The following is a 22,531-nucleotide window of genomic DNA, read 5'->3' on the forward strand; positions in this document are numbered from 1 at the left end:
TTTGATCTGATTTTCCTTGTACAGCATGATAAATGTGGAGATAAATATAAAGAGAAATTGCACGTTTAACATATTGCATCACTTGCAGTCTAGAGGAGGAAGTGGGGGGAGGGAAAAATTTGGAACACAAAGTTTTGCAATGGTGAATGTTAAAAACTATCATTGTGTATATATATATATATATATACACACACACAATGATAGTTTTCAACATTTATATATATATATATATATATATATATAGAGAGAGAGAGAGAGAGAGAGAAAACCTATCATTGCATATATATGTGTGTGTATATATATTTATATATATAATTGTTGAGATATATATCTATATATCTATATCTATCTATATATTTATCTCAACAATTATATATATAATTAAAGCTTTTTTATTTACAAGATATATGCATGGGTAATTTTTCAGCATTAACCCTTGTAAAACCTTCTGTTCCAAATTATCCTTTCCTTCCTCCCACTCCTTCCTCTAGGTGGTGGGTAGTCCCATACATGTTAAATATGTTAAAATATATATTAAGTCCAATATATGTATACATATTTATACAGTTATCTTGCTACATAACAAAAATTGGCTCAAAAAGGAAAAAAAACCTGGAAAGAAAACAAAATCGCTACATATATCTTAAAAAAAAAAAAAAAAGAAAAGAAAAGAAATTAAAATGGAAAAAAAAAAAAAAAAGACTATCTTTTCAACCATTCAACAAGAATCTCTCCAATCACAATCCTGAGGTGTGGCTCTGCTTGGAGCCTTCACTGATGGGAGCCCAATATCCTCCCCAAGGAGGTGCTTGGGAAAGCTCCATAGACTTGGCTAAGCATTGGCTGATAATGGTCCCAAGCAGTAGCCTCCAGGCCTGCTGCTCCACTCCCATCTCTCAGCTATAGAGCTTTCTTCTGAATAAGTCAAAGGATCCCGAGGAAAGGAGGAGAGTTGTCCTCTGGAGGAGTTTTGACAGGGAGCTTGTGTCCTTCCCGTTACTCTGCTACCTTGACTTATCAGTTTTCAAAGGAAGCAACCCAAGCTCTCAAGAGCCATGTGGAAACATGCTCCAATTCATAAATAACTAAAGAAATGCAAATTAAAGCATCTCTTAGATAGCACCTCAGCCCCATCAGACTGGCAAAATTGATTCAAATAAGGAAAATGACAAATGTGGAAGGTTAAAGAAAAACAAGACACATTAGCTCTCTACTGATGTGTTGTGACTTGGTCCAGCTATTTGGATCCATGGCTGCAAGCTATTAAATGGTACCTAAATGGCAGCCATCCTCTGACTCGGTGATTCCACTATCTGCCTCCATCCCCAAATGATCTAAGAAAGAAGCAACAGATGTACCCATATGCACATAAATATTTACAACAGATATTTTTATAGGAACAAAGAACTAGTAACTGGAAGGGGGGAGGGTGCCCATCAACTGAAGACTAGCTGAACAAATGATGGTACGTGAACATAATGGAAGACCACTGAACCATAAGAAATGATATAAAAGGAAATGAGTTGAACCAGAAAACAATCGGAATATAAGATTGTAAAGACAATTCTGAAAGCCTCAGGGATTCTAATCAATGCAATGACCAGCCAGGATTCAAGAGGCCCTCCCTGTCCTCCTCTTGAAAGGTGTCTATTTGGACATGAGCAAAGTGGGCCCAGAGTGGCCATCTGCTTTGCTGAACTAGGCCTATATGTTACAATTCCCTTTTTTCCCCAATGAAGGAGTGAAGGATGATAGAAGGAAAGAACATCAATACTTGTTTATTAGAAAAAGAAACTCTGCCTCTACAATATCCTGCACATTCATCCCCCAATTCCAATCTCGACCACTTCCTCCGCTCCATTCCTACTCTAGACCAGACCGATGTTCCTTCACATCTGGACAGCTACAAAAGGCTCCGATTTGGTTTCCTGCGTCTTCTCACTCCCCTCTCAATCTAGCATCCACACAGCTGCCTGATGAATAATCCTCAAGCACAGGCCGGACCACGTAGTTTCTTTGGCTCAAGGAGCTCCCGACTGCCTTGTCTGTGAAGCATTTAACGCTTCCCCCCCTCTGCTGCCACATCTGTTTCCAGGTTGGTAGCTCAGGAAATTCTCCCTCACGTAATCCACTCGGGCAGAATAAGGTACCCCACTGTTTCCAATCCTCAACATTGCATTTCCCATTTCTATAACTATGCCAGAAATGTTCTCTTTTAATCGTCACGTTTGAGAACTCAAATGCTACCTTTATGAAGAACCATTTCTTCATTCTCTTTTTGTTTTTCTGTGTACATCTATGTACATGTCATCATCCCCCTGTCCCGGAGAATATGGGCTTTTTGAAGGCCAGGAGAGATCCATCATGGCCTTTGTCCTCCAGCACCTGGCTAAGGGCACAAAGTCCACCACAGGAAATTTCTGAGGAAATAAATGAAATGAGAGATCTTCAAAAATAAAGGTGGGAGAATGTATCACTATATGTGGTCATCAGGGATGGGTCTGACTACAACAGGATTACAATTAAATTGAGAAAGAAAATGTGTCCCCTCTACTTGGACCTTGGCAGCAAGGCGGAAAACCAATCACTTTCTTCCTTTTGTAAATGCAGAAATATCTTAGGTTATTAAAGGAAAAACTAAAACAGGGCTTTGGGATGCAGAATTTGATCCAGAAATTCCATCTTCACTATTATAGGGGGTGTACGATAATGGATGTGGTCACTGGACAATCAATACCAAGAGAAAAGTACCCAGTTAATGCTCCTTTCCAGGCCAGACCCCTGACGCATTCGATAACAGGCTTCCATGAGGCAGCGTCCAGGACAATTCTGAGAACCAGCTGTTCTATTCAGCTAGAGCTGAATCTGGGAAGCAGCATCTCTCAGAACTCACTAAAAACAACTACCCTCCTTAAATAAGCACAGGCCCCTCATCAACGAGAAGGCAAACATTAAAAACCTGTGTGGCTTCCTGATGGCCAACTGATCTCCCAATGCTATGGACCCTGCTATATTTCACTGGGCAGCACTATATCAACCATCCATAGTCTAACATGCAAAGGGATGGCCACAGGTGGGAGAGTAACAAGCCAGATACCTTGCTGATACCATGTAGAGCAATGGATGGGGTTCACACACACACACACACACATCATTCAATCATTTAGTTGGCCTTCTAGCCAAAGAAAGTTTCTTGTGGCCTTTATCCAGGGGGAGATCTGTGAAATGGGTGCATTAGTCATTCTTTGACCCTGTACACTTATTCAGAGACCCTAGGAGAGTCAACTCTAATCAAGTGACCAGATACCACAAATAACGTGCCAGTCAATCGCCGTCTCCCCAGTAAGGAGGCCCCAGTAAGGAGGAAGGGGTGCGGTCACTAAATGCTGAGGTCTAAATAGCCTCCAGCCAAGAACTCCTGGCAAGAAACAAGCTTGTCACACACACCGGCTCTCGAGGTCTCTTGATGTACACACATGTGTACACACATACATCCCAACCAAACCACATGATACTATGACAGGATGATAAGCAGACAGGAAGCTGATGACACTCCTAGCTCCCGGGTCAGACAGGCTCAGGCTCACACCAACCATGTGAAACAACCCATCTCATTTCCTGCCACCCCAGAGGCTCTGCTCTCAGGTCACTCTCTCATGCACCCCACTCCTTCACACACCAGGCACCTTTCTACCACCTGACTTTTGTTTGCTCTCCCAGATGCTGAGGAAGTATCCTCCCTCCCTTATCCTTCCACCTTCCAGGGACAGCTTCAATCCCACCCCCCACTCCCTGCTGTCTTCTCTGCTCGAGGCAGACTGAGCAGTGGAGGGCAGTCAGAAGGCCTGGGGATGAATACCGGCGTGAGCTGACAGTTCCAGGCCAAGTTCAAAGCCCTTTTCCCTTAACCCTCCTTTGCCCTAGAATCCATAAGCCTCCAGGGTTTGGCGCTTCTCAAAATCACAGGCTCAAAACTGAGATAATCCAACCACAGTTCAATAAAGATTCCTTTAGAACAGGCTGATTAGGGGGTCTGAGGGACTAAAATAAGCTTAAGATATTGCTGCACTAAAAATGTGTGTGGCGGCCCTTTTTGTAGTGCCAAGAAACTGGAAACTGAGTGGATGCCCATCAGTGGGAGAATGGCTGAATAAGTTGTGGTACATGAATGTTATGGAATATTATTGTTTTGTAAAAAACAACCAGCAGGATGATTTCAGAGAGGACTGGAGAGACTGACATGAATTGATGCTATGTGAAATGAGCAGAATCAGGAGATCATTGTACATGACAATAATATATATTTTTATCATGTTTAACATATATTGGATTACTTGATGTCCGGAGGAGGGTGGGGGAAAGATTACAAAAAAAAATAAAATTATTATTATTGTTTTAAAAAAATTTTTTTTTGTTTCACTTAAGTGAAATACTTGCTTTATAGTCCAAGCTTCTCATAAGGTAAAATTGAGTGAAATCACCTTCCATGTTGAAAAAGCAAACAGCCTGCCCCAGTCCAGGAGTGAATCAGCACTGCCTCTGATTGCTAAGGGCTAGTCAGTCAGGCCGCTCTGAGGCAGCAGGAGCACCCCAAGAGCCTTGCCCAACCTGGACATTATTGCTTTGGCACTCATGGGATGACCCCAAGAAAGTGGGCCCAAGATGGTACCATCATGGATTGATAAGATCCTAGAAAAGGCCATCTGCCAAAGGTGACCAAAACAGGGAGAAGGAGGGCCCGTTTCCTCTTCTGTACAACTCCATAACATGTAACCACACTACCGACTTTACCAGGTTGGTGTGAACAAAGTCTTTTGTTCAATGGCTGCCCATGGGCGTAGCGAGCAAGCATCAAGCTCAGGCAGACGCCAGCTTCCAGCAAGCTTTCACCACACAAGGTTTCACCTACAAAGACTACCCAGCTTTCCCATTTACCTCCATTCTCTTCCTACACAGTACTGATCAGTCCCTTTTATGATGCAGTTACTGTGGGTCTCCAGAAATCAAAAATGTCACCTTTGTGAACAATAATGCACCCAGAATTGGGACAGAATCCATGACTGGTCTCTATTGGTAGGATTCTGAGTCTACTCAAGAGACAGACACTCACTCGACCAACCACCTGTAAGGAAAGGAACCCAGGGGAAATCTAAGCCATATCGGAGTGAACAAGACGAGTCTCACCTCCCAGAAGCTATCACTGGAAACTTCTACGCCAACAGAATCATCATACGTGACAGACATTTCTTCAAAAGCCAAGGAAGAAGTCCCAAAGGCTGAGGTTTGGAATCACAGGTACTAGGTGTTCAATTCTAAAAAAGTAAAAGAAAAAAAAAAAAGTGAGTTTGTTTGTATATATATATATATATATATATATTTGTTTTTAAACCCCACTTCACATAGAATTCCCATTTCCCAGCCTAGGCTTCTTCTAGATTCAACTGGAGCTTATTCCCTTGCAGGGAGGGGAGAGGAGAGAAGACAAAAAAGTAATAAATACCATATTTGCCCTATCAGCAATAAAGTAAATTTTACTGTTCCAATATTTTCCTGGGAAACACCAAGGACTTTCTGAAGAGCTATGGTACTCAAACCTAATTCACAGAGAATGGACGAACTCTTCAAATTCTGCTCAGACTGTGTGACACTGGTCAAGTCACAACTCCAATTGCCTCAGGGAAGGAAAAATTCTGCTCAGAGACAGGTTCACGTGGGGCTCCCAGGAAAAGAGATGAACAGCCTTTCAGAACTTGTGGCTCCTTTCTCCTTGCCTGTCGTTGAGTGCAGAGGGAGATTTCCAAGATCCCATCTGTGGCTGCAACTCTGCTTTTGAGGGGCTCTCTACTTTCAGGCTGCATGGGACCAGAAGGTAAAGCAGTATCTGGACTGGGGAAGCCCTGGCTAACAAGGGGATCAATGACTACTCCTCCTACATGAGGCTCCATTTTTCTCCACAAGCAAGATTGATGCAGGAAAAAAAGATGTCAAGGAACAACTGGGTAGTGAAGTGATGAAAAACTCATTGATTCAGATTTTAAAACCAGTGAAGCACTTTTGAATATAAAGAGGTTAAGGAAATGTTTTTTCATAAAGCGCACGTAGATGAGGTCCACCAAGGCCATGAAGCTTTGCCAGTTGGGTGTCCGGATCACCTGGGGAAGCTCCAGGCCCTGATGGAGGGGCTCTGGTCCAGGGGGGCTGCAGCATTTAACTGGCACTCTTAAGACCATAAGATCAGGCCCTGAAAGGGTGACCTGTGGGGATGCATTTGCAATATTTTGGAAGGATGGCCCTACACTGGACACCATTTCCTGCCCTGTGGCTTGCAAGGTTCTGTCTCCTCACCTCCACCTTCCAAGCAGATTTCAAATTGAAAAGCTTCCATCTCAATTCCTCAGCCACCAATGGCCTTCCCTTTGACGTGACCTTTTGCTTCCTCGGTATCCATCTTTGTACTTCTCTATTTGTTCACCTCAAGCTCCCAGGGAGCGGGAAACAGACCTGCCTTCTCTAGCTCCCGGATAGTCCCCTGTGCAGCGTCTGCTCCACTACTAAGTGCTTGGCTTAAGGAACGCTTACTGACTGAATGACACCACTTAGTAATATAAAGACTACTCTATGATTAATCCATCACAAGCATTTCTTAATTGCATGAAGACAGAAATACAAAAGAGAAGCTTTCTCTGTCTGCCCTCAGGAAATTTCTATTCCACTGGGAGAACATGACATACTCACAGCTCATCAAATACAGGACATATACTGGAAGTTCATTCCAGGAACAGGGGAAAGCCCACAAGTGCCAGAGGAGTTCTTATTTCACAACAGAAGCCACTGGAAGCTTCTGAAGGTTCTTGAGGAGGAGAGTGACCTTGTTAGACAAAAGGGAATGTCAATTTGGCAGCTACATGTCAGAGAAGAGGCTATTGTCACAGGCCAGGAGAGAGGTTCCTAGCCGAGGATGGTTGTGGTACATGAGTAGAGAGAAAGGGAGGGAGAGAAGAGACGGGAAGGAGGTGGAACTGACTAGTTACTAGGGTAATAGTGACAGTGAAGAGCTGGGGGAAAATCGGGGCAGTGCAGGAACGGTAATGTCTTCAGTACTTCAGACAGTGAGGAGGAGGGATGGGCTTCAAGGGGAAGCCAACGAGTCCCGTTTTAGACACCATGAGTTCAAGCTGCCCAAAGGACATCCAGGTGGAAATGTACAATAGGAAGCCAAAGATGGGGCGCTGAGGGCCGGGTACGTAGGACCGAGCATCATCTGCAAAGAGATGAGAGAAAAGAGGAAGGAGACAAGAGAGTCTCACTGAATCAGGGTTTGCTGATGAGAGAGATGACCCAGGACGAGAGGCAGCGTGGGGAGAGAAGGAGAGAGGGCCTGGGCCTTCCCTCACAGGCTGTGGTGGAGTTGAGAAGAATGGGGCCAATGGGCTTTTTAAAGCCGAGCTATTTCTACATTCACAGAAGGTATAAATAGCTACAGTTGCATGGTTACAATAAATATAATGCTTCCTAATGGCAACTGCTCTTAACGAGAATATTTCACAAAAGATCAGATTACAAAAGTGGTAAAGACAAAAGGAAGTATGGGGAATATTAGCTAGAGGTCCAACAAAGCCAAACAGAGCAGCATGGTTTGCTCAATGGCATTTACACAGAAAGTATCTCAGCTGCTTTTTGCTAGGCAAGTCTTATATATTGGTCAGCGCCACTCCCAAAGTTCAATCCAATGGCCTGTCACCAGATCCAAGCAGAAACATAAAAGAAATGTTTAATAACAGCCAACTATGAAGAGAATCACCTGAGAACTCCTATTTCTACCATGTTATTGAGCCAGCGGTATCTCGTGTCAATTCTGTGGAAAATACGGGGAGAGAGCCCGACCAATGGTATAACTGGGTGGATGTGAAAGTGGATCCATAGTCAGATCCCCAAAGGAGCAGTGAATGGCTTCGTATCAACCTACGGGTTCATGAGTAGAGCATCAAGCAGTGACCCTGTCCTATTTTTGATATTCTGAACAGTGACTGGAGTAAAAGCATAAATGCCATTTCTGATGATTATGACCCAGGCAAACTATGCAAGTCACAGATCTCTGGGAGGCTCAGTTTCCTCAGATGTAAAACATAGCAATGGGTCTAGATGACCCCCGAGGTTGCTTCTAGCCCTCGCTCTGACCCTCTGAACAACATACTTATCAGATTTATAGATGACATCAAACTGGGAACAAAACACACCGGGTGGCAGGTCAGGAACACGGACAAAACATCATGTTCCATTATAGCCAATGACAAGGGGGGTTTCTCCTTGGGGAGGGCACAAAGTTGCCCTTGTCCGCCCTTGCTTACCACCAATGACTTCGAGGCACTAAGCTCACCCACAGTAGGTGTGGCTGCAAGCAACTAGTCTCAGCCCTGGTGCCCAAAGCCCGTGAGCTAATGGAGGGGGACTGCCATGGAGCTCCTGTTGGCTTGAGGCAAATGTGCCCGGTTCTTTGAATATACTCTCTGGGAAAGATCATGCTGACAGCAAGTACGGAGGGATGCATCAATCACTCTTTAATTAATCACAAAGTCCAGAGGCAGACAGGGCTGTTCTAGGATGGTGGATGGAGGCAGACAGTAGGGGAAAAAGGAAGAGAGAACAACACTGAGAATCACTGATGAAATCAGAGGTGGGACCTGGGCAGAAGGGCAGGGTTTTAGGGTCTCATTTTATAGGGTTCTAATGGGAGGGGACAGAGTCTTATTTACCTTAAGTTTAGTTCCTTAACTAACATCATCTCAATCAGTGCCACTTGCTTAATTTATATAACATTTTGTTGGTTTTACTGGTTATGTCTGGAGATGATTGGCAGACTGAGGGAGTCATTACACCGGGGCCTACCTGGTGTCTCTTACTTTGGTAGTTTCCATATGTGACCTCAGTTAATTTATGAAGCCGTTTGCAAATAACCTCTATATTTATTCCTCTTTACATGCTTACTTTCTATTATTGTTACCTTACATTGTCTACATGTATACTTGTTACCACACTAGTTAAAACACATTTATATATACAATATATACACGATTTATATTTAGAATATTATATATATATATATATATATATACACACACACACATATATATATATATACACACACACATATATATATACACACACACACACATATATATATACACACACACATACACATATATATATACACACACACATACATACATACAAGATGACATTTATTAGGGACAAATATAAAGTCATACTTGGGTTCAAAAACTCAATTTCAAATACAAGATAGGAAAGACTCAGCAAGAGTTCTGTGGATTTTATGGGATAGCAAGTTCAATGAGTCAGTAGTGATAAGCTAATGTTATCTGAACACAAGGGGACAGATTTATTAAGGAAACAGTCCCACTTCTGCCCTGCTCATAGCTACACAGATCTGAGCTGGAACAAACCTCTGAGGTCATTTAATCCATCTCCTCATTTTACTGATGAAGCAACCGAGGCCCAGAGAAATGAAATGATTTGTTGAAAGAGCCACAGGTAGTAAAGGGGAAGAGATTTGATTGGATTCTAGTTCTAGCAGTCTTCTTTAAATCCAGAGAACTAGATTTGAATTCTGGATGCTGAATATTAGGAAGGACATCAAAAAGCTTGAGGAAAAAAGGAATAAAGTAAAGCTTCAAGCTTAAGCTATGAAAGGCCAAGACTACATGCCACAAGAGGGCAGGCTAATGGCAATGGGACAGTCAACATGGAGAAAAAAAGCTTTTGAGGGGGTGGCTGGTAGTGGTGAGTGGCATATAGAGTGTAAGCATAATACTAGGGAGTGCTACAGTAGAGAGAGCACTGGGCCTGAGTCAAATTTGACCTCAGACACTTACCAGCTGTGTAATCCTGTACTATACTATAAGTATATATTATGTCAAATATAAAATGAGATAATAAATAACACTTCCCTCCCAGGAGTGCTTCCAGGATCAGCTGAGATATTATTTGTAAAATACAGTGCCTGGCATATAGTAGGTGCTTAATACTAAATGCTTATTCCATCAGCCCATCAGTTACTTTTTCTAACTATCCAAACAGCTATTAGACAGAAGGAGAACAGAATGGAGGATAGTCTTAGAAACAAGAAAAAGTTGAAAGAAACAAACAGGCTTAATAAAGAGGTAAAAACTAACAGCTAACATATCTTGCGGCTTAGTAATCCAATCCCTTCCAGTACCCAGAGTCCTGCCTTAATCACAAAGGTTGGAAGAATTAGAAAGAGCTATAAATTTAAACACAGCAGAAGGCCAAACCTCAGCCTAAAGGGGTAACCATGTTCCTGATAGCTTGTTAGAGGAGGACTTGGGAGGACTGAACCCCAAAAATCTTATTCTACTCACGGGAAGCCGTCAGGACCAGGCTGAGCCCCAATATCAGGTGAGGAACAACATCAGGAAGATCTTCAAGCAGAAGTCTGTTTAATCAAAGCAGCCTTCCACCTTATATACCCTATAACCATGGAGTACTGAGCATGCACCAACTTATTAGGGACAGGTGTTTCCTACTTTAGCATAATTCTGCTTCAAGTAAGCACAGGTGGTCACACCTCCTGACTTCTCAGGAAGGCCGAGGCGCCCTTTGGGGGGGGGGGGGCAGGGATAAAGAGCCAAACCAGATACATCAGTAGGGTTCCTTCCAGGGCTGGAGGATCTTATACTTCGCCCGGGGTCCCCCACTATCTGTGGCCCTTAACAATAGCTGAAATAACTGGTTAGACCCAGAAATTTTTGTTTAAAATAAATGTCCAAAAACCACAGAAGAGGGCAGATCACATGGACCTTGCTTGGTCAAGCTAAGGAGCATTTATTAAGCACTTACTGAGTTCTTGGCACATTATGCTAAAAGCTGAGGATCAAAAGAAAGGCAAAAAGACATCTCCAGAAGTTCATAGTTTAATGGAGGAAACAAATTGAAAACTATTATGTTCAGTTAAAATCTAAATAGGATAGATTAGAGGTGACCACCCAGGAGGAGAGCACCAGAATTAAGGATTTGGAAAAGCCTCTTGTAGAAAGTGAGATTTGGGAAAAGCCAGGAGTGCCAGATGGAGAGCCATCCAGGCAAGGGGGACATGGAGAGAAAATGCATAGAGGCTAGAGATGGAGGGTTTTGCACAAGGAACAGCCCAAAGGCTGTTGTCACTGGATTGTAGAGCAGGGGGGGGGGCCAACTTTGAGCCAAACAGAGGATTTTATATTTGCTCACTGGGAGTGACAGGGAGCAACTGGCATTTATTGAAGAGAGGTGAGAAGGGTGACGAGGTCAGACTGGGTTTTGGGAAGATCGCTTTGGCAACAGAGAAGATGGGCTGGTAAGGGGAGCTGGCAGAGCCATCAGGAGGCTACTGCAATAATCCAAACCTGAGATGAGGAAGGCCCATGAGGGGAGAAGAATCAGAGGGGAAGAGTGGCCCATACTATTGCTCTTAGGCTTAAAATAACCTAATTGTAATGAAGTGTTACAAATGACAGTTCCCTCCACAACCCCCTTTACTTTATATAATTGGGAGTAAGATCTCAAAGTATAACCAACATTTCTCTGATTCACTTTATAATACTTCTTTGGAATAGAAAATGAAACATCACGTCAAGTTTTCTGATGAAGAAGTAGACATCTCTAAAAACTGAGATTCAGAAAGCCTTCTCTGGGCTATAGCAGCTTAACTGGATGTGCCACGCAGCAAACAGCAGTCTCCTGTTGCCTATAGAAGGGGAGTACCCTGAAGAGTCTTTTTTGGAGCCAAGGACTCTATCTCAAGAACCTGAGACCGACGTGGAAGCCTTTGCCAAGAACAACATCCTCCATTCCAAAAGACTGGCCCCATCACTGGCGTCTCTCTCTGATTCCTCATAAAAGTTGAATGATAAAAAGTTCAAAGCTGGAAAGTTCTTTTCCTTGGCACAAGAAGCATAAATAGTCTCTTCTCAATAATGGTTTCACCCAGACCCGATTTGTGAACTTCAAGAATAACTCAGTTATTATTAAACATTTATGACATGGACAGCTCCAACCACGCCACGTATCTGCTCCAAAAATGGCAGAGGCTCTCTGGTCCCTTGATACACCCTGCAGGCCCTCTGTAGCCCAGCTATTTCCAAGCCCAGGTTTCCCACGACTCTCATGCATGTCTTCTACACTGCACCAAATTACTGAGATTATTGTGCTCTCTGAGTCCAGCCTGCCCTCTTCCATCTCCATGTACTTACAAAAGCGGGCTGTCCCTCACCAGACATCTATTTTGTCTTCCACATTGGCACCTCTTGTAACTCGTACTGTTTCTTCTGTGAAGACTTCTCTGATCATCCTCCCAAGGGAATATAACTTCTTCCCACCCCAACCTCCCCCTCCACCCCACTGGCCCATTCTACTTTCCATTCTATTTATCTATGTACATGTCACCTTCCCCACCTTTGTCTGAAGGTTATTTGATGCAAATAGCATCTGCCATTTTTACATCTTTTAATCCCCAGGGCCTCTCGTGGGGCCTGGTATGAGGAGATCTGAATAAATAGTAACAGTACAAGCAAAGTATTGGACCCATTCTAGAACACCAGCTGAAGTGACAAGAAAAATTCAGGTCTGAATCAGATTCAAAAACTAGATTATTTCGAGGGCTCAAAGTATCACCAGAGAGGCACAGAATGCCATGAAAACCCAGAGGAAGAGGAGGAAATCACGTTCTCTCATAGTGAGGAAGGATAAGGGAGACTTTAAGAATGAGCCAGACTCTTAATGAGGCCTTGGCAGAAGAGATTATGGCCTGGCAGAAAGCATTGTTTCAGCAAAGGCATAGAGGAAGTAAGGTACCCAGCAAGACTTTTGATATAGGAAAGAGTCCGTCCAATTGAGCTGAAATGGAAAACTCGAGGAGCAATGAGCCAAGGAAGGCTGAAACCAGAGTACTAGAGGTCCTGCAATGACATTCGGGGCCTTTACACTGTGCACAAGGAGGAAGCAGTGGAAAACATTTCACTGAGAAGTGACAGGATCAAAGCTGTGTCTCTGGGGATTTGCTTGGCGACCACACATGGCACACACATATACACACACGCAACTGATTGACAGGAGGAGGTGACAGCTGAATGGCTACTAGATTCCTGGCAAAGGCACCAGACTTGGCGAGAGGAGATGTCAACTGTCACTCAGCCAGTGCCGCAAAGGAGTGATTAATGGACCAACGTCAAGGTGGCGATATCTCCAGTGGACCTACCCAACGACTGGTCCTTAGTTCTATGCTGTGTGACATTTTTATCAATGATTTTGAAACCATAAATGACATGTTTACCGAATTTTCAAATGACACAAAGTCATGAGAAATAGAAAGTAATCTTTAAAGGCTTTTAAAGTCAGAGATAGAGGAAGGTAAGTAGATAGAGATGGATGGATGGATGGATGGATGACAGGTAGAGAGATACAGAACTATCACTATCCAGTTCAAAGTTATAATCGCCACAGCTAAAACAAAGGACAACAAAAGATATTCTAACAGCTGGAAATGAAGAAAAAGAAATCAGAATGATTAGGCAAATAGGCAAACATCCAAAGAGTGGGCGTGGCCCATGAGGTAGTGCTTCCACATGGGGGTTTTAGTTGCAAGCTTGCTCTGGCTCTGCAGAGTGATGTGGTGATTCCCAAAGCTATCCTGATCTTCAGTCACTTTCATAAACCAGCGTCTAGTGCAGATGACCGTGCTATTCTTAGCCTGGCTCCACAGTAAGCAACAGGGAGAAACTTTGCTCTTTTACTTGGCATCAGAGACAGAAGCCCAAGTGATTGGTTACATCTGCAATGATGTGGAATGAACTAGATTGAGAAAGGAAAAAACTTTGTTTCCTTCCTGGATAGGATTTTTATTTTATTTAAATTTGTTTTTCGGTTGCCAATCCTCTCTCGGCTGTGCCCCCAAATCCCTGTCAACCTACAGCCTGCTCAACCTCCTACACCTCTGTTGGGAGGTGCTACCCTTTTCACTATAGAGTAAAGGAAAACTTGTCTACCATTGCCATGGCCTATAAACAAGACTATAGGGAAGAAAGAGAGTCTTACTGCTAATGGCCTTCACACAGAGGCTGGGTAACCATTTATCCTCAGACACAGGCGATCCAGATGGGTCTGGGGGTTCCTCCCAATTCTTCAATTCTCTCTGTTTTAAAGATGGGATAGATTTACCACAATAACATCCCTCCTGAAGATGAGATCGTCCTTCATTGTACTTTCAAGATAGAGATAAGTTAGTGATAGAAATCTTGTCAGCAGGGCCTGGAAACAAAGGAAATCTCCAGCTTAGTCCTTCTACCCAAGCAAACACGTTCACAGTGCTTGGGCTCTGGGCCAAAGGGGATTACCAAAGAGAACATGAAGGGATGGTTCTTCTCCATGATGAGCAGTTAAGAGTAGTTCTGTGAAGGCAGGTATTTGTCTTGGATCAAAGGGTGACTAACCCCTATGTCATAGCACACTTGATCTTGTGAGATACAAGGGATAAATATCTTAGGGGATCATAAGATGCTGGGGCTAAAAATGATCTTAGATTATCTCATCCAAGGCCCTGAGGTTATAAACAAGGACAAATGACTAGTGTAAGGCCATATAGTGATTTAATAATACAGCTAAGACCAGAAGCCAGCCCTGTCTCCCCCCTGCCCTCACTCCTCACCTCCTCTGTTCTTCACTAGAAAAGGAAGCTCTCTCAGCTCAGAGGAGTCAGAAGGAATAAACCCAAAGGTCCAAGTGGTTTAGAGACCCATAGTGCCCCTCCTCAGTGCCAGGATGAGGCTCTCAGGCTCAAAGGGAAAGCACCAACTTGCTCACGCTATAGGCCAAGGAAAAGGGTCAGACAGGACAAGCAGTTCAGCCCAGTCCCAACAAAGAAGGGGCAGAGAAGTGGATCCCAACTGGATTCCTCTCATTTCACAGCACAGTCTCTCCCCACACCTCAATCCAAGTCCTTGCCATGGTGCACTGAGCAGTCAGGCTTCCTGCCTGTGGGGAAGCTGCTGGGTCAGCACAGTCCAATTACAGGAAGGCAAGAGCTTCAGCAGGGAAATACAGTGGGCGTCAACGGGGCAATGCTGAATAAGTGATGGTATATGAAAGTAAGGGATTGTTATTGTTCTATAAAAAAATGACCAACTGGCTGATTTTCGAAAGGCCTGAAAAGACTGACATGAACTGATGCTGAGCAAAACAAGCAGAACCGGGAATATATCATACACAGTAACAGCAGGATTGTGAGATGATCAACTATGGCAGACTTGGTTCTTCTCGGTGGTTCAGTGATCCAAGGCAATCCCAATAGACATCTGCATCTAGAGAATATGGAGACTGAATGGAAATCAATACTCACTATGTGTCCTTTTTTTTTCTTTTTCTTCTGTTTTTTTTTCTCTTATAGCAGTTCTCTTTTCTCTTTTGTTATGACTGTTCTCTCCCAATATGATTCATAAGGAAATGTTTTATTTAAAAAAAAATTTGAACGTACATGTATAACCAGAAAAAAAAACAACCTTAAAAATAAATAAATGAATTCAATGGGCATCTGGATGGCCAAGGTGGAGTTTGAAAAACTTTCTGTGTGCTATTGTCCTATTGTCTGACTCAAGGCTTTGAAGCTCCCTCCACTCTGAACGATGTGACATCATCAAATCAAAACTGAAATCCTTGCACTGACTTCCTGAATTAAAAATCACTCCTTATCCAAATATTCAGTGAAACATCCTTTATTGTTCTTTAGGCAGAGCTCTTCTCTACCCCTCAGGTGGTCTCTATGTAAGCTAGAAGCCAAGAAAGGAATTGTAATCTTGACGTCATCAGCCCTTCACAAGAGGCCTTCCTTGAATTCTCTTTCATTGACCCAGATGATTAGACAGGTGGTACATGCAAGGACTTCGGGACACTGACTTAAGCTGGAAGAGAAGGAAAACCAGGGACCACCTGAAGATAGTGGGATTTCCTTTTAGAAACAACACCATTTCTGACAGGGAATGCTGAATGATGATTTGTAGAGTCCCGAGACCCCAAGACCTCTTACAGATCAAATCTATTCACCAAGACAAGCCAGCTAATATTTGCTGAGTGAGATTTTATGACATATAAGTCTTATCCTAGATGCTGGGGGACTAGGGGTACACAAAAATAAAACACCATCTAAATCTTGATGCCAGGGAGCTCACAATCTAACAAGGAGAGAAGCAAAGAATAGGATGCAAGGTTTAATTTGATTTGGGACAAGGAGAAATCCAAAGGATTGTAGCAAGACATGAGGCAAGAGCATCAAGCAGGGAGGTGTAGGGGGAGAATAAGGAAAAACTTCGTACAATAAGTACATGGTGCTTCAGCAGGGGCTTAAAAGACAGGGACGATTCTGACAGAGATGAAGAGGAAGCCCGTTCTTGACCCAAAGGCCATCATCTCCAAGTGTACTAAGATAGGAAAGGGCAGGTCAAGCCTAGGGGACCCCAGTTATCATAGCCTGGCCAGAAGGAAGACTTCATGAACAGAGGAAGGCTTAAAAAGTGGAGACTTTCTCCAGAGATAGAAAATCGCAGAAGCCCCACTCTTTATTTTATCATGGACAAAATTGAAAGATTTGTTCTGTAACAGGAATGGCCTCCTTAGAACTGCCCAACAGGGGGCAGGTTGGGGGAACAAGAGACGAAAGCACGAAAAGCGGTTGGGAAATGACTGTCACAGATGACATGGGACTAAACGAGGGCCTACAGGGGAAGGAAGACCTGGACAAAGAAAGAAAAAGAGAGGCAGGAGGCCCATGGAAGAAAGGTGAGAGCACTTGGCAATGGATATAGTAGGTAAAAGATGGGGAAAGCCGACCCCATGGTTTCCTACTTGGATGGAAGGCAAAGAGCCAGGGATGCTCACAGAAATGAAGGAAGGGAAGACTGCTGAGAACAAGGCGGGCCTTTGGTTGCCTTCTATGGAGTTTGAGGAAGATGTGGAGACCCCCATGGAGATGGGCAGCAGGTGGTTAGGAAAGTGCAACCGGAGCTGAGAGAAGAAATGACCAGGGAACCCAGAGAACAGAAGAGGACCAAGGATGAAGGCTGCCCAGGGGAAGAGGAAGCAGAACTGACATAATGACCCAAGCACAAGAAGCACCAGAGGGCACCAGTGTCCTAGAAACTAAAGACCGAAAGAATAATCCAATTAAAGGGGAGGTCAAAGTCAACACTGTTAAAAGCCACATATACACCCAGGATTAGGAGTCACTGGTGGTTTTGCTCCAAGAGGGTCAGGGAAGCACAGAAGGAGGGGGACTGGTCACCGTAGGCATTCTTGGGACTCTCTAAGGATGAGTAGGAAAAGATGGCCTATGTGACCACTGACCAACAAAGTACAAAGCAAGCAGTGACCTTTCCCTGGAATCAGGTTTCCTAAATGTCTAACAAAGGTCTCGAGGCACAGAGCAGTTTATGATGCAAGGATACCGATAAGCAGGTGATTGCTCTTATCTCCCAGATGGGAACCAATCGGAGAGCAGGGAAAGAAGCAGGCATTCCTCAGACCAAATGAGCCCTGGCATGACCTTGCTGTAACATTAGGGCTGCAGAGCACTAAGAAAAAAGCAAGTCTAGAGCCCTAAATGACCTGTATCTGTGCCAGATACTAAGAGCTTCAAGAATCTCACCATGTTGATGAGAGATGCGATATGCAAACAATTACGTACAACAGGGCACTGGTGGTACACTGGGTAGAGCACTGGGTCTGGAGTCAGGAAAACAAAGAGTTCAAATTCAGCTTCAGATACTTCCTAGCTGTGTGAGCCTGGGCAAGTCACTTAGCCCTGCCAGTCTCAGTTTCCTGGCCTAGAAAATGAGGTAGAGAAGGGAGTGGCAAACCACTTCTAGATCTTTATCAAGAGAATCCCAGATGGGGTCACGGTAAGAGATGACTGAAAAATGGCTGAACCACAACAAATTTACAAACAGGAGGAGATAAACAGGAGATAATCTCATAGGGAAGGTGCTGTCACTAAGGGAGGACAAGAAAAGATTCTTCAAGAAAGTGAGATTTTAGCAGGGTCTTGTCAGAAGGAAGAGAACTTCAGACATGGTAGAGGGCCAGCAAAAATGCCTGGCTCAGCCCAGTAGTGTGTGTGAGGGACAGTAGAGAGGTCTGTGCCCTTGGATCACAGAGGACAATGGGAGGCCTAAACTGGAGAGGTAGGGAGGGGCCCGGTCCTAAAGGGAGTTAGAAGCCAGCTAGGATTGTATATCTGATCTTGGTGGCCCTGGAGCTTACTGGTAGGGTGGGGAAATGACGGCATGGTCAGGCCTATGCTTTCAGGTAATTTTTGAGAGCCGAGGGCAGGAGGGGCTGAAGGGAGGAGACCAACCGGCAAACTATTATCAGACAAGCCAAAGAGAGAACCAACAGTAATAGATCCATTTCACAGCTATGGAGGAGGGAAAAAATCTTGACCAAACACGGGAGAGGAGTAAAAAGCATCTATACAAACAAAAATCAATGCAGGAAAAAATCAAGTCAAACAGCTAAGAGGGAAAAACTTTGCAGCAAGCTGCTCTGCAAAGGTCAAGCTGCTCTGCAAACGATTCAAATATTTAAGAAGCAGAATGATTCCCCATATGAGAAAGCATTCTCAAGGGAAGGACCCAAGTTTTCAAAGCCATATAATAATGGGAAACGCCAAACACTAATAGAGCCAATCAGAACAGCTCTAAGGTCTTACATCCAGAAGAGGAAGAGGTGACAGAAAAGGAAAGTGACGACGGCTGGAGACGTAGGGGAAAACAAGAGCACTAATGCATCACTGGCGGGGCTGTGAATGGTGTGGCCACTCTGGAATTACATCTTCTGAAGGGCACTCAACAGGCCCAAGCTTCCTACTTCCAGAAAGATCCAAGACAAGGAAAAAGTCTCCTTTGTACAAGAAATATCAGGAATGGTACTTTATGCTGTAATAAATAACTGGAAAATAAAGGAGGGGGGAAAAGCTGAATGAGCAGCTGAATGTAAGAAGCAGTGAAAGAGGGGGTCAGAGAAACCTGATGTCTTGTCAGAGAAGTTTATAATGTCCTGCTGAGAAATGAGAACAATACCTACAGTTAACTTCAAGACTCCCATGATTCATGTGTCTCTGGCCCAGAGAGGTCAGATGGGAGGTGGGTGCTCTGCTTTCATTCGACCTGCCCTCTCTCTCAATGGAAAGGTTTTTCTTTTTTTAATAGGAAGGGAAATAAATAAATAAATGGGAGAGGGAAGTGGTATCGATATCAACCCTCCCCCAAAAAAGGAGCATTAAAAGACAAGGAGAGAACAGAAGGTTGTTGAGACAGGCAAGGTAGAGCCTATGTGAAATGGAAATGGTGTGTTTATTATATGCTTTATAAAAAACAGATGAGAATCTTAGAACCGTAAGCTGCTCTGTTCATAACAATTCTCTTTCTGTTCTGTTGGCAGAAATTGGTGTTTGTAAAATTCAGGGGGAAAAAAGATAAAAAATGATTTTTAAAAAGATCACAGGAGGAGAGGAAATCTGTACCTAAAAACACCTGGCACCCTGGGAGCTTTCTCATGGAGAGGATGTGCCCTCCCACCGGCTGTTCTGAATCATACTCTCCACAGACGGTGCACTCTGGGCTGACTCACCCACAAGACTGTCTCACACAGCAAGTGTCCCCAAACCCCGCTGGAGCTGACATGAATTAGGGGTGCTGTCCTAACATAAATCAGAAGCCTATTCCCTGCCCACAAGACTAATGGTTGCTATGGAAACTTCCTCTTGAAAATGCGAGGCTATAGTCAAAGGTAGGGAAATTTCAAACCATTATGGATTATTAACCAATTAGGGGATGACGTGAACAATTTCAGATGATGGGAAAAGGCTGGGGTAAGTGCTCTATTTTTCTGTGTTGCCATGGAGACCTCTTCTTGAAAAGCCTGCAAATGACCTTTTGGGGAACATTCTCCAAGAGTTCTGGATCAGGAGGGTAAAAGTCTGGGTTCAAATCTGGCCTAATAAGCAGTATTTCTGAGCCATGGGGTATTCTGGGTAGAAAATGAGAACCATATACTCAATAACCTTGACTATAGGCCCTGAGAGCAAAAGGTCACACAGCTTGTGAATCTGAAGTTACAAATGCAGAAAACAGGATCTAAGAGACTACGTTTATAAAAGGTATATACCTTTCTTTTGGGGAAAAAAAAAGAGAGAGAGAGAGATGTTTTGTTTTTGTGTATTCACTTTCCAATAAATATTCTCCCACCACCACCAATCCACATTACTTTCCAGGTATAATCAGTCCTCTTTTGCTCATATTTTTTAAAGGGGTATAGAAGAGAGGAGGAACAACCTTTTCCATTTAAATATATGAGTTTTAATCAACATTTTAAAATGTAGGGATAGCACAAAGCTAATAAAGTTGAGAGAAAGTCTGGGCAGCTCTTTTAATGAGAGCCATGGAGAGCTACTTTCTAGAATAACAAGTGAGTCAATCTTTTCCTAAAGAACTGAACATGTAATTCAAAATGAATAAAGAAAATAAATGACAGGAACATAGCCGTCAGTAGGAATGAGACAGAAACTATGGCAGAGCACAGTATCTACTGATTTGGGAAACAGAGTCCTAGGGTCCAGGATTGGATCACTTGTTTGCCCTATTCTACACTCCCAGGCTCACCAAATGGTGGGCTTCTTACTCTAGCACAATATTAAAAGCAAGTGAACGTGAAGGGTCCTAATAGGGTCACCCATCATCTTCTGTTGCTCAGAAAGTTACTTGTGAAATATTTGAAGATACAAATGTTGTCTCTAATTACAACAAGCTGGAAAGGATGCCAAACAAAAGGTTAAAGAATTGAATTTACAATTTAAATAAATGAACCTTGAAAGTTCTCCATATACAATTAGGTTTTGAAAAAAAAATACAGATAACTTGTGGGGCAATAAAAATATTTAAGCAACTGTAAAAATTGCTCATCAAATTTCAAATGTGGATTACAAAATTAAATAATTTCAGAGTAAGCTGAAGAAAACTGAATGAATCTTTAGATCACAATCAAAGTTAATGAAATTACAGACACTGTACAGTTGGGTAAATTACTACCTGGAATGGTGGAGGAGGAGAGTATCAAACAAAGCTGAGAGCTTTCTTTCCGTATACTTCCATATTTATGAACTCCAGCCTTTTATGAGATCATCCTTTTATAAACTCGGTGAGCCCTTATCCTTCCAAGCCATCGATTCTTTCCCAGGAAAACTTCCCCATCCTGGCTATATCTTCTCCTTTCCCGATCTTGACTCCTCAGTGAACCAGTTGAACTCAGTAATCTCTCTGCCCCTTTATCCACAGCACTGATTGTAGTGGACCCTGTCTACAGCAAGGCAATATCTACACCACATGAATCAACTCACTACCTCACCTACACTAGTTGTTCCCAACTTTTTCATCCTTCAAACCTCCAATGACAGTCCCTTGCAGCAGCTTCTCAGCTGAGCTTCTGCTGCATCCATCACCAAGAGCTCCTTCTTCTCTCATGCTCCTCATCTCTTATCATTTAGATGATGTTCCCCATTAGCAGAGGGGGCCCTTCTTGCCAAGATAATGCCCTCTTCCTGCACCCTTGATCTCATTCCATCCTGTCTTCTCCCACACAACTCCCTCTATCATGCTCTCTATTTTACAATCTCTTCCTCTCTGCTCTTTACAAAGACGTCCATTTCTCCCTTATCCATCCCTACAGTCACATCTCTTTTCTCCCTTTCATGGTTAAACAACTTGAGAAAGTTGTCTATGCCGAGTGTCTCCTTCCTCTCCTCTCACTTCTAAACCCTCTAGAATCTGGCTTCCAAACTCCTCACTAAACAAAAACTGCTCTCTCCAAAGTCACAGCTGCTCTCTCCGGGCACCAACTCCAACGGTCTTTCCGCATTTCTCAGGGTTCTTGCTGCACTTGCTTTGACACTGTTGATAAGCTTCTTCTCTCTAGGTGGCCATGACCCTGCTTTCTCCTGGCTCTCCTCCTCCTAATCTGTCTACTCCTTGGTCTCCCGGCCAAGCCCACTGTGGATGTACTCCAAGAGTTGACCTTGGGTCCTCGCCTCCCGCTCTGCTCTCTCAGTGATCTCCACAGCCATTATGGGTACAGTAATCACATCTATGAAGATGACTCTTAAGATTTATCCAGCCCTAACCTCTCTCTCGACCTCCCCTGTATCCATCACCAACTGACTGCAAATTTTATGTGTCAAACTGGATGTCCCAAAGACGTCTCAAATTCACCATCTCCAAGAAAGACCTATTTGCCCCCAGACCCTCTTCCCTGGCTTCGTAACTTGGGTATCAGCCTCAGCAACTCGCTCACACTTATCCCACACACGTAATCGACTGGTAGGCCTGGTCATTTCTGCCTTTGTGGTGTCTTGTGTGGTACAGCGACAATCCACGAGAGAAGAAAGCTTCTTTGGCCAGATTTGAGAACTCCATCAATGGCCGCC

At 43.6% G+C, this 22,531-nt stretch overlaps 1 protein-coding gene across 6 annotated transcripts in view; it reads right to left on the reverse strand.

Moving 5' to 3' along the window:
* PACSIN2 (protein kinase C and casein kinase substrate in neurons 2) overlaps positions 1–22,531 on the reverse strand; it is a 144,094-nt gene that overhangs the window by 36,398 nt on the left and 85,165 nt on the right. For 5 of the 6 annotated variants that reach the window (XM_031938023.1, XM_031938024.1, XM_031938022.1 and 2 more), the window contains one exon: positions 5,185–5,312. In XM_031938023.1, coding sequence (XP_031793883.1) covers positions 5,185–5,244 — 60 coding nt within the window. In that variant the 5' untranslated portion in view covers positions 5,245–5,312. Of the gene's footprint in view, positions 1–5,184; positions 5,313–10,397; positions 10,475–22,531 lie in introns of those variants that run through there. The other variant, XM_031938020.1, reaches the window with a different exon arrangement.

The sequence above is a fragment of the Sarcophilus harrisii genome, chromosome 5 (assembly GCF_902635505.1).
Source record: "Sarcophilus harrisii chromosome 5, mSarHar1.11, whole genome shotgun sequence".
NCBI lineage: Eukaryota > Metazoa > Chordata > Mammalia > Dasyuromorphia > Dasyuridae > Sarcophilus > Sarcophilus harrisii.